Source organism: Pan paniscus, chromosome 15 (genome assembly GCF_029289425.2).
Source record: "Pan paniscus chromosome 15, NHGRI_mPanPan1-v2.0_pri, whole genome shotgun sequence".
In the NCBI taxonomy this organism is placed as follows: Eukaryota; Metazoa; Chordata; class Mammalia; order Primates; family Hominidae; genus Pan; species Pan paniscus.
The window spans coordinates 76,024,173-76,038,843 of NC_073264.2; the positions used below are offsets into that span (position 1 = coordinate 76,024,173).

General features: G+C 56.3%; 1 protein-coding gene across 2 annotated transcripts; it reads right to left on the reverse strand.

Annotated features, from left to right (window-relative positions):
• Positions 1-638: 638 nt before the first annotated feature.
• Positions 639-14,422, reverse strand: PGF (placental growth factor). 2 transcript variants are annotated; one of them, XM_003824174.5, is made up of 7 exons: positions 13,956-14,422; positions 12,695-12,737; positions 8,159-8,355; positions 7,309-7,385; positions 5,179-5,208; positions 5,013-5,075; positions 639-1,536 (listed from the first exon to the last, which is right to left on the reverse strand). In XM_003824174.5, exons 1-7 carry the CDS (start codon positions 14,028-14,030, stop codon positions 1,509-1,511), a joined length of 513 nt encoding a protein of 170 aa, XP_003824222.1. In that variant the 5' UTR covers positions 14,031-14,422; the 3' UTR covers positions 639-1,508. The 2 variants fall into 2 exon arrangements, with proteins under 2 accessions (XP_003824222.1, XP_003824223.1); XM_003824175.6 differs by lacking the exon at positions 5,013-5,075 and having other exon boundaries at positions 13,956-14,418.
• Between the last annotated feature and the right edge of the window lie 249 nt (positions 14,423-14,671).

Sequence of the window (14,671 nt, forward strand, 5' to 3'; positions counted from 1 at the left end):
AGCCCTAAGCCCTGGGAGAGGAGGAGATTGTGCTCTTGATGCTGTTAAAAAGTGGCTGGGACCAGCCTCTCCTCAACTTTGGAAACAAAACTACATCTTGGGAGCTCCTCGTTAGGGAAGGGGCGACCCCAGGGTGCTGTAGAAGCAGGTTGGGCGACCTCCGGGGCAGCCTTGAAGTGGCCTCCACAGGAACAGTCTCCAGTGACCACCCAGGGCCACTGAGACTTGAGCCCGGGCCCCAGTAGAAATGTGTCAAAGCCAGAAGAGCCATCTAGCCAGGCCCCTCAGGTCAGAGATGAAACGTGAAGGCAGAGGGAAGCCCAGTGCCACTCGGTGAGTTATAGACAAAGCCAGGCCTCTGACCCCCGCTTCAGTGCTCTTAACTCTCCATCAGCCATTTCACCTTCTTGGGCCTAAGTGTCCTCAGCTGTCAAAAGGAGGAAGGAAGGAGCAAGCTAACATGTTGTCGTGAGCTGTGACATGCCCTCTCGTCGACTGAGTGAGGCTTTTGAGATAAGGAAACTGAGGCTCGGAGAAGGTGCTGTGCTCTTCCTGTTACACCCCGATCCCTGGGTCTGTCTGGCTTCCGTTCCCGGCTGACGCTCACTGCCCCGGAAGACACACCCGCTAGATCAGCGTTTCCACACTAGAATACTTTATTCAAGAGAATCTGGCTTGGCAGTCAGATGGCCCTGCAGGGACAGCTTGTGGGGGTGCCAGGGCCCTTGGGGAACCTGCTCCCCTGCCACTGCCTTCAGCTGGGATGCACAGGCTCCTCCCCTGGTGACCTCATCCCCACTGGCTGAGCTGTTTCTCATCCAGGCAGCTTTCTCCAGCCCGGGGCCCACTCTGTATGTGTCTCTTAGAGGGGGCAGGGTGGTGGCACCTTGGCCGGAAAGAACAATGTTCCAGCACAAGCAAATGGCAAAGTGTGAGGGGAGATCACGGGGGACAAGGAGTGGCAAAAGCCCCCAGGCAACCACTGTTCTCCAGAGCTGAATGTTCTGATCTTCAGAAGAAGAGGGGGAAGTGGCTGGATCCCCTCCGCCCGCTGCCGGCCTTCCCACCAGCCAGGCCGTGGCGGCCCCAGCAGGATCCGCATCCCTACTTTGGACAGGAGCTCCGAAAGCAAGGGCTGCTTGTCTGTGCAGAGCCTGAGGCCCAAGAACAGGTAGCAGGGCCCCCTTCTTTCCTTCTGCAGGCCCCTGGAGACCTCCAGGGCCTCTGGGGACTAGCTTGCCCCTCACGAGGCCACGTGTCTTGCTTCTTCCAAAGCGGAAGCTCCCAGGGGTCTGTGGCTGGCTTCTCTCTTTCTCTCACGTTGTTGAAGGCACTGAATTCCTGAGGGTCCTGTCCTTCCCTGCCCCTCGTCTTGAAGGGAGCGAGGCATTCAGCAGGGAAACAGTCGGCTAATAAATAGAGGGCAGGTACCAGCAGGAGTCACTGAAGAGTGTGACGGTAATAAATACACGAGCCGGGTGCGGGGTCTCTCTCCTCCAAGGGGCGGGTTACCTCCGAGGAACAGCATCGCCGCACCTGCCAGAGACCAAGCACAGACGGGGCGGGTATCAGCACACTGTGGAGGGTGCGGTCTCCTCCTGTGGAGGAGGGGGCAGGCCCAGAGGAGGAGCTTGGGCAGGGAGCATGGGGAGGGCGCAGCGCTCCTGGGTCCCTGCTTGCCTCAAGCTGAGGAGAAGCTGGGAGCTACCCTTCACCAAACACTTACCCATGTGCCCAGCCCTGTGCCAAGCACTGTCTTCTTAACCCTCAACAACCTTCCATCAGGAAGGCACCCTGATTATTCTTGTGAAGATTAGGAAACTGAGGCCCAGAGAGGTGAAGAAGCTTGCCTGTGGTCACACGGCCAGTCGGTGACAGAGCCACATTTGAACCTAATCACACTCCATGCAATCATGCCTCTGATTACCCTAAGACAGCAGTCTCCAAACAGGGGAGTACCGCTAGACGCACGTGAGGCCTGAGTACCGACGGTTTTAAAGAAATCCATTTTCAGCCTCCAGGTCTACATTGCCTTAAAATTATTTTTGTAAGGCAGTGGCTGAGATCTGCTTCTCTGGCCACAACACATCTTGCTCATTCTAAATCCTCATAAAGTGCTTTGCTGCCAGGTAAAAGTATTCTGAGGACATGAAAAAAAGAACAATTTGAGATATTGATGTAGGTCTTGAGAAAGAAAATATGGCTAATGACTGGGTAACCAAGGCTTTCAACAAAACTGAAGAACAGCTTAACCAAATCGTCAGCCAGGATATCATGAGAAGTAATTTGTTCTTAGCAGAGCACCTTGAGATTTCTGGCAAATAACTTGGAAGGAAGGAGTTCAAGTAATTGAGTGACATCTAGTCTCATTTACTTATTTATGTGAACATGGTTTCTCAACCTTCTCATCAATAAAAAAATGATAAACAGGAATTAAATTAATGCAGAATCCTGTCTCAGTCTGGCAGGAAGTAACATTCATTAATGGATTCATTCACTAATTGAAACGAGGTAGCCACATCCATCTCGTTGAGATGCATTCCCAATCAAATTGATTGTATTTTTATGTTAAACATCTATTAAAATAGGACGTATTTGTGCTGTTTTGACCAAATGGTGCTACTAAGAATTATTTTGATAATTTATTCCAGGAGAAAATTTAATTTAGGTTTATGCTCACAGGAAATTTAAAATAATTCAAACTCATATATCATTTTTTTGTGGCAGATAAATATGACAAGGTAATCAATAAAAGACTTCTGAAAATTAAAAGTACTGTTACACTAGGCTGAAATTCTTGGGGGTGGGGAGTGAAATGGAAATACAAGTTCCAGGAAAAAAGAAACAACGTAAATATATAATTATGAAAGGAAGTGTTCCTGTATTTTTTTTTTTGCTTGTTAATTTTCTTTTTTTTTTTTTTGAGACGGAGTCTTGCTGTCCCAGGCTGGAGTGCAGTGGCGTGATCTCGGCTCACTGCAAGTTCCGCCTCCTGGGTTCATGCCATTCTCCTGCCTCAGCCTCCCGAGTAGCTGGGACTATAGGCACCCACCACCACACCCGGCTAATTTTTTGTATTTTTAGTACAGACGGGGTTTCACCATGTTAGCCAGGATGGTCTCGATCTCCTAACCTTGCGATCCGCCCGCCTTGGCCTCCAAAAGTGCTGGGATTACAGGTGTGAGCCACCGCACCTGGCCTGCTTGTTCATTTTCTTAAAAGTGGATGATGGTGAGTATAACATTAAAATGGCGTATTTAATAGGATACACCTGGAGAGTGTTCTACAATAGCTTTGTATTAAAATATTAATAATATGCCAGAAATTATATCCTTTGTAATGACTTATACTTCTTTTTTTTTGAGACAGGTTCTTACTCTGTCACCCAGGCTGAAGTGCAGTGGATCTATCTCGGCTCACTGCAGCCTTGACCTCCCAGGCTCAGGTGATCATTCCACCTCAGCCTCCTGAGTAGTTGGGACTACAGGCACATGGCACAACGTCCAGCTAGTTTTTGTATTTTTTTTGTAGAGACGAGGTTTCACCATGTTGCCCCGGCTGGGCTTGAACTCCTGGCCTCAAGCGATCCACTCGCCTTGGCCTCCCAAAGTGCTAGAATTACAGGCATGAGGTACTGAGCCTGGCTTGACTTATAATTCTGATGAAAATGTTCAATGTCAACTTAAGAATGGGCAAGGGAGCACATGGGCTTTTGGAATTCTTTTTTTTTTTTTTTTTTGAGACGGAGTCTTGCTCTGTCACCCAGGCTGGAGTGCAGTGGCATGATCTCGGCTCACTGCAACCTCCGCCTCCCAGGTTCAAGCGATTCTCCTGCCCCAGCCTCCCAAGTAGCTGAGATTACAGGCATGCACCAACACGCCCAGCTAATTTTGTATTTTTAGTAGAGATGTGGTTTCACCGTGTTGGTCAGGCTGGCCTCGAACTTCTGACCTCAAGTGATCTACCCACCTCGGCCTCCCAAAGTGCTGGGATTACAGGTGTGAGCCACCGCGCCCGGCCACTTTTGAAATTCTTTCAGGAGATTCCCGAGTGAAATATCTGAAGACTGCTGCCTTGGGAACAGGAGCCATGGGACACTTTCTGCCTCCGGCTGCCGGCGGGTAACTCGGGCCTGGATGGACTTCCCTGCCAGCTTGTTCCCCAAATTGCCGCGCGGGCCCAGAAAAGAGATGAGAGCATAAACCCCTAGGGGGCGCAGTCCCCAGGATCCCTGTCTTCATGGAGTGGGGCTCATGGGGTCAGGGCTTGGGTCAACTCCACTCCATAGCACGAAATGACTTCCTGGAGTCATGTGCGTGGGGGAGGCTTAGCCCCTGAAGGAGAGCCACCTCTCTTCAGTGACTGATTGACTGTGCATGTGAAATATTTTATTTTTTCTATTTACTCTCACAGATTTGGGTTTTCCCTCCTCTCATCCTTCTCTCCCAGCCACACTCAGGCCTGGGGCTCCATTCTGCTGCCCACAAGGTACGAAGTGGGTTAGAAGCAGCAAGGGGACCCACAGGCAAAAATACTCCTGGGAGACAGTGGCGAGGGGCACATGTTCCCCGGGGCTACTAGGAAGTGGCCCCAGATAACGTCTCAGCTGATGACAGACTTTTAATCACTAAAAGGTAAACACTAATGTGCAGGAATCCTGTTTGTTTGCTCACAGATGTACCTGACACACAGTAAGTGCTCAGTAAATGTTTGTAGAGTGACTGAATGTTTGCTGGACCTCCTGCCCCTCATTCTACACAGAGAAAAGCTAGGCTGACAAAGGTGAAATGATTTGTTCAAGGTCAATGGAAACCTAGGGCTAAGCCGGGACAAAAACCAAGGTCCACTGATGCTTCCTGGGCCCTAGAGTCTTGAGGAGGTGCAGCTCCCTGTTCTGCCCCCAAGACTGGCCTCAGTCCTGCCTCTCCCCCTCCCCAACCTAACCCTGGCGGCAAGGCGGGGCTCCCCTCGGGCCCAGCCTCCTCGCCATCCCTGGGACCCCGCACACTCACAGGTGGCAGTCTGTGGGTCTCTGCTTCTCTCTCCTCCTCTTCCCCCTGCCCTTGGGTCTCCTCCTGCAATAAGCCAAGCGTCAGGACAAGGTGGCTGGGGAACCCCATGCTAGGACAGAGGCTGGCAGGCCCGAGAATAGCCCCGAGCCCCAGCCAAACCACTTACCTTTCCGGCTTCATCTTCTCCCGCAGAGGCCTAGGGAAACAGACAGAGAGAGGGGCAGAGGAACGTTAGGAAAGCAATAAGTGGGGCTCCCTGCCGCCCGGACAGGTCCCCTCCGACATCCCCAGTCCTGGTCCTGCAGCTGACACTGAGGCCACTAGGGGGTAGCATGGAGTTGGCAAGGGAGAGGTGGCCAGAGCCTCAAGGCTTCACTCCCACTCCAGGCTCTGGTGACCCCACCACGAGAGGGACAAATCAACCTCATGGGGACCCCTGCCACCCGCTTCTGCACTTCTCAGCCTCTTGGCATCAAATTTGGTCGTTTCTGTCTGTTCTCTGTTGCTTTTTCTTTCTCACTTTCTTTGCTGCTTTTTTCCGTTCCTTCCAGGGTGCATTCTGGGAATTTCCTCAGGGACAGGAGATGATGGCCAGACAGCGGACTGGCTGCCTGTCAGGGCACAGCCCCACTCCATCCGGAACAACATGGGGAGTGAGCGACGGGGTGGGAGGAAGGGAGGGAGCATCAGCCCTGAAGTCACCAGGCATGTCTGGGCTCTGCCTCCCAGGGCTGTGGCTGTTGGCCCAGAAGCAAGAAGAAAGGTGTCCCTGTTGCCTGGCCCCTGGCAGGGGACAGGGCCTCAGTCTTCACCGGGAACAGTGGGTAGAGACATGGGACAGCATGGTAGCAGTCAGCTTTGGGGCCAGGACATGCTACCCTCAGCTGGTTCCTCCCTTGGGAGCCAGGGCAAGGTACCAGGGCCTCTTGGGACTGTCTGGTTGTACCTCTCCATATTGGGCAAGTGACAGACACTCTTGGAACCTCAGTCTCTTCATCTGCCTGCCCCAAAAGAGTGGCTGTCAGTGCAAAGGGGATGGAGAAGGTGACTCTGGGTCACCACCCAGCATTGCACCCAGGAGGGTTCATTACCGAGCTCTTGTTATATGGCTAAGCTCTGGCTTGGAGGGATGGGTGGAAACAAGTTGAGGCAGGGTCTCCAACACTCCAACAAAAGGGGCAGCCATAGCCCTGCCCAGGAGGCAAGGCTAAGCCTGGGGGCTATTAGAAAAGTGGTCATGGCCATGAAAGGTAGCCTGAAAAACGAAGGCTTACGAGTTAGGTCAGGGCCCAGAATCCCTCCTCCCACACTCACTAGCTGTGATAAATCATGAAACTGTATTGAGCCTTGATTTTCTCATCTGTAAAATGGGGATGACAATAGGGCCTACCTCCCAGGGTTGTTATGAGAGCAGGAACCTTGCTCACCACTGCATCCCATCAGGACAATGCCTGGCATGTGGTAGGTGCTCAATAAATGTATGTGACTAAATGAGAAACATTCAAGTGCCTCCTGCGGGGCTAGGCACAGAATAGGTACACAATAAGTGGTAGTCTTCCCTCCTGCCGCCCCTGGCTAGGGCTCTGGACTTCTAGTCTGGTGCCTTCATCCATGGCCCAGTAGTACCAGGAGCAGCAGCTCAGCCCATTTCTCTCTTCCCTGAACCTAGTTGGCAGTGCCAGGCCTGTTGCTCCTGCTAACCAATGTTCCAAGTGCCCCCAGCACAGGCAGCAAGACTGGTGCTGGTCAGAGGCTCTGTGGCTTGGGAGGGGCCGTAGAGGGGTGCTGCAACATCAAGGAAGCCACAGTGTCACTCTTCTTCTGCCCCTTTTCTCCTACCCGAGCTTGTCCTTCTTGCTGCTTCTCAGCCCGGTTTGCCCGCTCCTGTGGGCACACAGCTTGGCCCAGAACGAAGTTCAGACTTGCAATGTCTTTGCCTCCAGGCACCTCTTTCAGAGGCCCGTGGCAGCTGCCTCCCATCCCAGAGAAGGGGAACGACATGCACCGAACCCCTGCGAGGCTGGGAGGGACCCACCCTCTCTCTTCCCTTGCAGTATCTCAACAGCTGTACCCCAGCTGCTGGGACCAGCTCCCTTGGCAAAACTGGCTGGTGGGGGGGACAAAATGAATGGTAGCCACCCCTGGTCCTGCCCTCTTGGTCTCCCTCAGTCTGGAAAAAAGTTCAGCCCGCAGCGGGGATGGGCAGCCTTTGCCTCTGCCCTGGGACCCATCTTTGCTGAAGCTGCCAAGAGGACGGGGGCCTTTCCTTGCTACCCACCCCACCCCGGAGACCTACCGGCATTCGCAGCGAACGTGCTGAGAGAACGTCAGCTCCACGTAGGAGGGCCGGTCCCCAGAACGGATCTTTAGGAGCTGAAGGAAGAAAGAGTTGATGCCTGGATTGGGGAGTGGCCCATGAGTTTCCGGCACTCTTCTCTCTCTCCTTGTAAGGAGAACCCGACTCTGTTTCCTGCTAGCCTGTGGACTACAGGCCCTCACTCCACTCTGAATGTGGGGCAAACAGCTCTCTCAGCTGCATGGGGATCTGAGGGAGGCCCCTGTCCCTCCCTGCCCGGGAGCACTAGCACAGCAATAGCACAGGAAGGGGGCTCATGTTCTGGAGTCAGAGAGACCCGTGTTCAGATCTTGACTCTTTTACCTGCTGAACAAGTGAAATAACATCTCTGAACCTTGAGTTCCCCATCTGTGAAATGGGAATGACACCAGCCTTGAAGGATTGAATGACACACCACTTGTGGCACGCCTAGGACAGTGCTTGGCATTACTCAGTAAGTGCTCAGTAAACCACTGCGTGTGTGACATGTAAGCTGCACTTGCTTGAAAAGGCACCAAATGCTCCTGGTGTCAACAGGGACTTTATACAAGCAGATTTCTTTCCAGCTTTAACTAGACACCCTGAGTCTTGGGATAGGACTCAGCGTGAGGCTGAGAAAGCTGGTGGGGGTGGAGATGAGTGGGCTCAGAGCCATCGGAGGGCTTAGGAAGAAGAGGCCCTGGGCTGGGGTGGTAGGAGCACTGGCCTGGGAGTCAGGCTCCAGCCCTGGGACCTGGGCCTATCTTCTTCCCTCTCCAGGTCCCTTCTAGTGGGCAGATTCGGTGGCCCCCTGGGCAGGGTGTGGACCTACCTGCATGGTGACATTGGCCGTCTCCACCGGCACACAGTGCAGGTTCTCATCGCCGCAGCAGCCGGTGCAGCGCAGCAGGGAGACACAGGATGGGCTGAACATGTGCTCCACCTCGCTGGGGTACTCAGACACGATGTCCACCAGCCTCTCCAGCGCCCGGCAGTAGCTGCGGCCCCACACTTCCTGGAAGGGCACCACTGCGAGGAAGCAAGGGGGCTGGGTCAGGCCAGCAGAGACCTGCCCCTTGAAGCCCTCAACCTGGCTCCCAAGGCCCTGCTGGCCTTCCAGGTTCAGCCCCCAGCCCCATCCGAGCTCCCTCAACTCTGAACTCCTAATGTGATCCCTCCGAAATGTCTGCGGGCCCCTTAGCTCATCTGCTGGATGGAAATCCCCATGGAACAGAATCTCTCAGGGTCCCAAGCTTTGCTCTGTCCTCAACTCAGGCACCCACGTCTGCCTTGGCTCCCTGGAGCTTTGAGGATTGTAGCCCCGGCAGCTGCCCAGGCCCTCTGGATCTTTCTCAAGCCTGACCCGGTGCTTCCTCCAACTTGGAGAACTTGCAGAAAACAGTCATTCCTGGAGTCATGCAGGGAGGGTTGGCCTTCCCTTATTCCTCTGCTCAAACACCTTCCACGGCTCCCTCATTTCCTGCCCCACTCTGTGCCAGCTCCTCTGCCTGGCAACCAAGACCACATCCAGCAATGTGGCCCGACCCTCCTCTCCATTGAGTCCAACCAGCGCTCACACTGAGCCACGGCAGCACCACATTCACTCCCAGCTCTGGCTTGTGCACTCTGCAGCCCATACAGCTGCTCTTCTTCCCCCTCCTCTCATTTCTATCCAAATAAAGTCCACCCGCCATTTTCCACGAGCTGCCTCCCCACCTCCTCTTTGAAGACTTCCCCAGCAATTCCAGTGCACACAGATGAGCCTCCCTTGAGCACTGCTTGGCCTCTGGCCTCAAGGGGTTGCCTTATCTCCGGCACTGCTGGCTCTTATCTCCTTTACAACCAACTCGAGGCTCCATGAGGGCAGAGATGGACGTACCCGTAAACACAGGCTAAGTCACTCCTGGTTGATTAGATGACATTTCACTGAGGATCATCCGGGTCATCCCTGACCTCACGATGTCCTGGCGATCGTGAATGGGATCTTTTGGGGGCTGATCTGGAATCCCTCAAAAGATGCTGCTCTTTCGGGGGAAGGCCTAGGACCAGGCCCCAAATAGAGGCTCACAGGGAGAGTGGCCAGAGTCAGACACCTGGCTTCCAGTCCTGGCCCTACACTGGCTATGTGACCTTGGGGAGATCACTTAACTTTTCTGGGTAGATCAGTTTCCTCGGGTGGGAAAAAAGAAGGTTGGGAATAAATGGTTGCTAAGGTCTTTCCCTCTCTGACCAGCCGCCTGTGAATCAGTGCCTGCAACCCAGCCCAGCCCAGAGACCATGGACAGAGAAACACCCCCAGGCCTGGGTCATCCTGCTCTGCATCTGATGGTCATCGTCAGCTAGTGGGGAAGAATGGGGAGCTGGGGGTCCTGCAGCCTCTGCCATGGAACAATGGCCTCTCCCAGCAACCCCTCATTTCTTCCATGCCTCTGCCTAGGAGGCAGAAGGGGCCAAAGTCCATTCCACTGAGCCTATGAGGACATGAGCCTCCTGGTAATCTCGGAAGAAAAATAAACTTCAGTCCTAGCAGAGGCCCTCGGGAAAGGCTGCAAACTGGTGGAAAATACCCAGAGGCGGTGTGTCCATGTGGAGCTGGCTAGGCAGTCATAGAGGCAATAAACAGTGTTATCTGCTTGTTTGCTGCTCCATTCTGCTCCATTCTGCTGTGCCCTGCTTAGAGGGCACTAGGGCCTAGGGGCTGGTGGTGGGGGGAATCCATAGGCCTCCTCTGACTCTACCACTCCGCGCCACTGGATACTGCCCCGGAACCCAGTGGGAAACAAGGCCTCTCTCCCCAAAGGCGCCCAAAGTGCAGGGAAGCCTGCCTTTGCAATCCTGGGTCAGAGAGCACCTCCCTATCACCAGCTCCTTGAGCTGTGTGTTTAGTTTAAAATCTTCATGAGCACTACGTGACTCTGAACGTTTAATCTCCACCTTGGAAAACATAAATAACAGCAGAGGAATAATGAGCTGCCAAAGCACCACAGAAGACTCAGGTTCCTGCCCTGGGACCAGCCGTCAGCGAGGGGACAGCAGCAGAGAAGGGGCACCCCAGCCCCCTCCATCCTGCAAACAGACACCCACCCAGCTGGGCTGCGGGGCCATGGCCACCTTTGGCAGAACTGGCTGGGCCTCGGCAGCAGAAGAAGGGATTTCCTTTCCTCACCCCACATCCCACCATGCAGACTCTGGGTCCCTGAAACCCTGGAATCTGCCACTTTCCCAGCCCTGTGGCCGAACCGTGTTGGGGGAGGGCTGAGAAGGAGGTGGGCTGGAGCCTGGTTTACCTGGCAGCCACCAGGAAAGGGCAATTCATCCCTGAAGGCCCCGCTATGGGTGTGTGGGAGAAACAAAAGGGGCTGGGTGAGGGGCCGGGCTGAGGGAGTACAGTGACCGCTCCCAGATGTGGGCTGTGTCCCTCAGGAAAGAGCTCTGCTCAGCTGTCCCCGAGAGCACTTCCGCTGGCCCCAGACCTGCTCCGGGAGGGGGTGGAGGTGAGAGCAACGGGAAGCTGTGGCCCCCTCAGGCACTGCCAGGGGTGGGTGGTCCCCAGGGCTGCTCCTGAGGCTGCGAGTGGGCCCTCAGCTCTCTCGCCAGCCCTGTGAGTGAGCCTCCCACCTGCCTACCTACCACCTGGGATGGGGAAGACCCCAGGAGAGAAATGCTTAATCCTGAGAGCAAGTTTCTGTGGAGGGCACTGGAGACGGGCCACAGGGCTGGGCAGAGCCACTGGCCACCAGCCCAAGCCCACAAGTGTCCTCTCCATGGTCACTGGCAGGGCACACAGACAGCCTGCCACAAGGGACACCCTGCTCATGCCCGCTCAGCCACGGAGCTATTGGGAGCACTCAGTTCTGCCAGATCCATGAGGAGTGTCTGAGGCTTGGGGCGACCCCCAGGGCCTCTCTGAGCCTCAGGGCCTGCCTGCATCTGTAAAAATGGAGTACAACCCCTTCCTACTTCACAGCCTGTGGTCAAAACAGAATGACAGAAAATGCCTAACATTGTTACCGTGAATAGTAATAGTAAAAATCAATGCCCATGGCTGGCCATGCTGTCTCTTGCTGTGGTGTTAACAGGTGGGGATGCCATTTTCAGATTTTGAGAGCTGGGGTGCAAAGCTCGTTGTACGTCTCTCGGTCAGATTGCAGACTCCCTGATTGATAAGTGTGACAGGAGAGCTGACCTAATGAATCTACACTTCCAGGCCTCCCCACCTCAAATCCTGGGTGATATGTACACCCATTTCTCCTCCCTGGAGTCAGAGAACAAGTCCTTTTTTCAATCTCGGAAAAAGAAGAAACCATAGACATCATGTAGCCAAGGCTCCCATTTTACAGATGAGAAAACTGAGGCTAAGGCATCTTTGGTAGCTGTGGCCTGACCTACACTAAAAGCACCAAAAAGGGCATAGTGTGGCGGTAGGGGATGGGTCCTTCCCCAAATCCCAAGGAGCATAATGTTGTGCTGGTTCCAGAGGCACAGCAAGGGAGGCATCCATGAAGTCAAGGGCAGCTACCTCCTCTACCTGCTCAGGGGTCTAGGGGCCTAAGCCTTAGGTGTCAGAGTATGGCCAGGCCCGGGAGAGGCGGGCTGCCAGGCAGGCAGCCCAGCAGAGGGTGTTCCCAGCACGCAGATGGCTATCACGCGTGTGCGTGTGCATGTCCCTACATGCCCACTCTCCCATGGCGCAGGGGAAACCTCAGCGGTGGTGTGTGGCCACTTTGCACGTCTTGGAGAGGCAGGGAGGGAGGAGCGAGGTAGGGGGCCTGGCATGGGCCTCCTGCCTTCTGCACATATGTCTCTTTGGCAAACGTCTCGTTGCCCTTTGAAGACTCCCTCTTGATGCAACCAGGGCGGGGAGTGGAGGGGCCAGGGAGGGCGCGACTATGTTCTGTCTGTTTATAATCAATGGAAAGGCATGGTCAGATCCCGGCAGTTCCACCAGGGCTGGGCTGCTGGGGAGGGCCCCTCACCCATTCCTGATCCTCTTGACTGCCCACTGCATTCAGCTCCCAGACCCCCATTCTGGCCCCTGGCACTCACTCCCCACCCTGTCCTCCAAGACCCCATCCATACCCTTAAATCATGCTGGGGAAGGGCTCTGAGCCAGCTGGATGAACCCTGGCTATACTGGCCCCAGCCCCACTCTCCGTGTGCTGGTGACTCCAGCCCACACCTCTCTAGTCTCTGGGTCACCATGAGGGGATCTCTTAGGCCCTGCCAAAGTCATCAGCCAGCATGTCTAGCTTGTAGGCTCTCCCCAGCTTTTATCAACCTGCACCCACGCTTCATGCCACACCTGGGCTTGGGAGAAAGGAAGAGAGGGGCTTGGGGAGCATGCGTACCCCCAGCCTGGCCAGCTTACCTTCCACCTCTGACGAGCCGTTCCCAGCAGACAAGGCCCACTGCTATGGACAGAAAAGTGCAGAGGTGAGCTGGGGGTACCTTGGAGCTCTGCACTCTTGGGCCAAGTGTGATGGCAAGAAGGTAGGGGCCCCTCTGGGTTCCTTCCCACTTGCTGCACATGCTCTGCCCTGTCTCAGAGCAGCCTGAGTACCACTAAAAACTCACTGGACCCTGGGTAGGTTAGGTCCCACCCCTCTCTGGCCTCAGTTTTCCTCATTTGGAAAAGGATGGGAGGCTAGAAGCTTTTGGAGACCCTTGGCCTGCTGCATCCCAAAGATCTTCCAATCCTGCAGGTCTGCCTTCTACCCAGCCCCCAGGCCAACCCTGCTGGGCCCTGCACAGCCCGCCTTGGCTGGGTGCCAGAGCCCAGGGGGAGGTGATCAGCTGGTGGGAGCTGAGGGGCTGGAGCGGGTGGCGCCATGAGCTGGTGCAGCCGGTAACGTTACACCTCTGGCCAGCCCTGCAGCAGGCAGGCGGGTGGCTGGGCTGCTCGGACTCCTCAGGGACTGCCCAGCCGACTCCTACTCTTGGGCTGGGGCTGGGGACTCCCAGGGCAGTGGGACAACGCAGTGGGAAGGCAGTTCATTGGCTTTGTCAGGATTTCACTGCCCAAGCTGGCTCCCAGCCAGACTCACCCGGCTCCTGGGAAAAGGGCCCTGCTCACTTCCCCAGGCCCTGCACTCAGGACCTCCGGCCACCCACCCAGGAGAAAAGGCACAGCGAGACCCCTTGTCTCGTCCCCAGCCCACCCAGGAGCCCACGGCTCAGTCCTGAGCCCTGGTGGGGGCAGGGCCCAGCCTCCCCACCATCAGCTTCTTCAGCTGGCTCCTCCGCCACCCCCACCAGGCCAGGTCAGAGGTCCTGGGGACGCCTGGTTGGCCATGGGGCCTCGACCCTGACCACAAGGCCAGGGACCCGCCTGGGATTAGTGGACAGATGCTTTTAGCAAAGCCACCAGGGCTCCAGGGGCCAGACAGGAAACCTCCCTCCCTCCCTCCCTGTGGCTTCCCTGCCCCCACCAAGACAGCCCCCAGGACCTGGGGGACAGCCAGCCTGAGGTCTCTTCCCAAACGAAAGAAGTCCAGCCTGGCCTTTAGGAAGTGTGTGGACATCCTTGGAGTTGCTGCTCCCTGGAGTGGGTCTGTGATTTCAGAGTCCCATGCTTCCAGTGCTGGGATGGGGAGGTCAGGGGAGCCAGGCTAGGTGGGGGTAGCTCTTACCTGGGGGGGCACAGCAGGCAGCGCCAGCCCGGCCAGGAGCTGCAGGAAGCAAGGGAACAGCCTCATGACCGGCATCTTCTCAGACGTCCCAAGCCAGGGGGCTCCGAGGGAAAACCACCATGCTCATCCCCCGGGGAGCCCCTGGCACAGGAGGAGAAGAGCTGAGTGGGGGGCTGGACGCCTCCCTCACTGCTGCCCCGAGGCCCCGGCCGGTGGTTCGAGCATCTTCTGGAAGCCTTGCGGAGTCAGGAGCCCGTAGGTAACGCTGTGGCTGGGGAACCCGACGGGGAGCGGCCCGGCGGGGCGGGGCGCCGAGGGGCAGGCGGGTCCCGGGGATGGTCCGTCGGGCGCCCAGTGCCACTCCAGGTCCTCCCGTAGCTGGGCGGCCGTCCGTCGATGCAGTTTCCTCCGCAGACAGCAGCTCCCTTCTGGGACTGCAGCCGGTCCGCGCCTGGGTTTCAGGGACTGAGCCGGGGCGGGGCTCCGGGCCGGCCCCGCCCACCGCAGACGAGGTTCCCGAGCCGAGTTCCCGGAGCGCCCGGTCAGCCCGCAGCGCCCGGCCAGCCCGCAGCGCCGGAGCCCGCAGTGCGTGCGAGGGGCTCTCGGCAGGTCCAGACGCCTCGCCGAGCCCAGCCCGCAGCTCCCCGGGCCGCGCCGCGCCCGCCCACAGGGCCCACAGCCCTGCTTCGGCTCTCAGGGCGGTCACCTGGGATGGG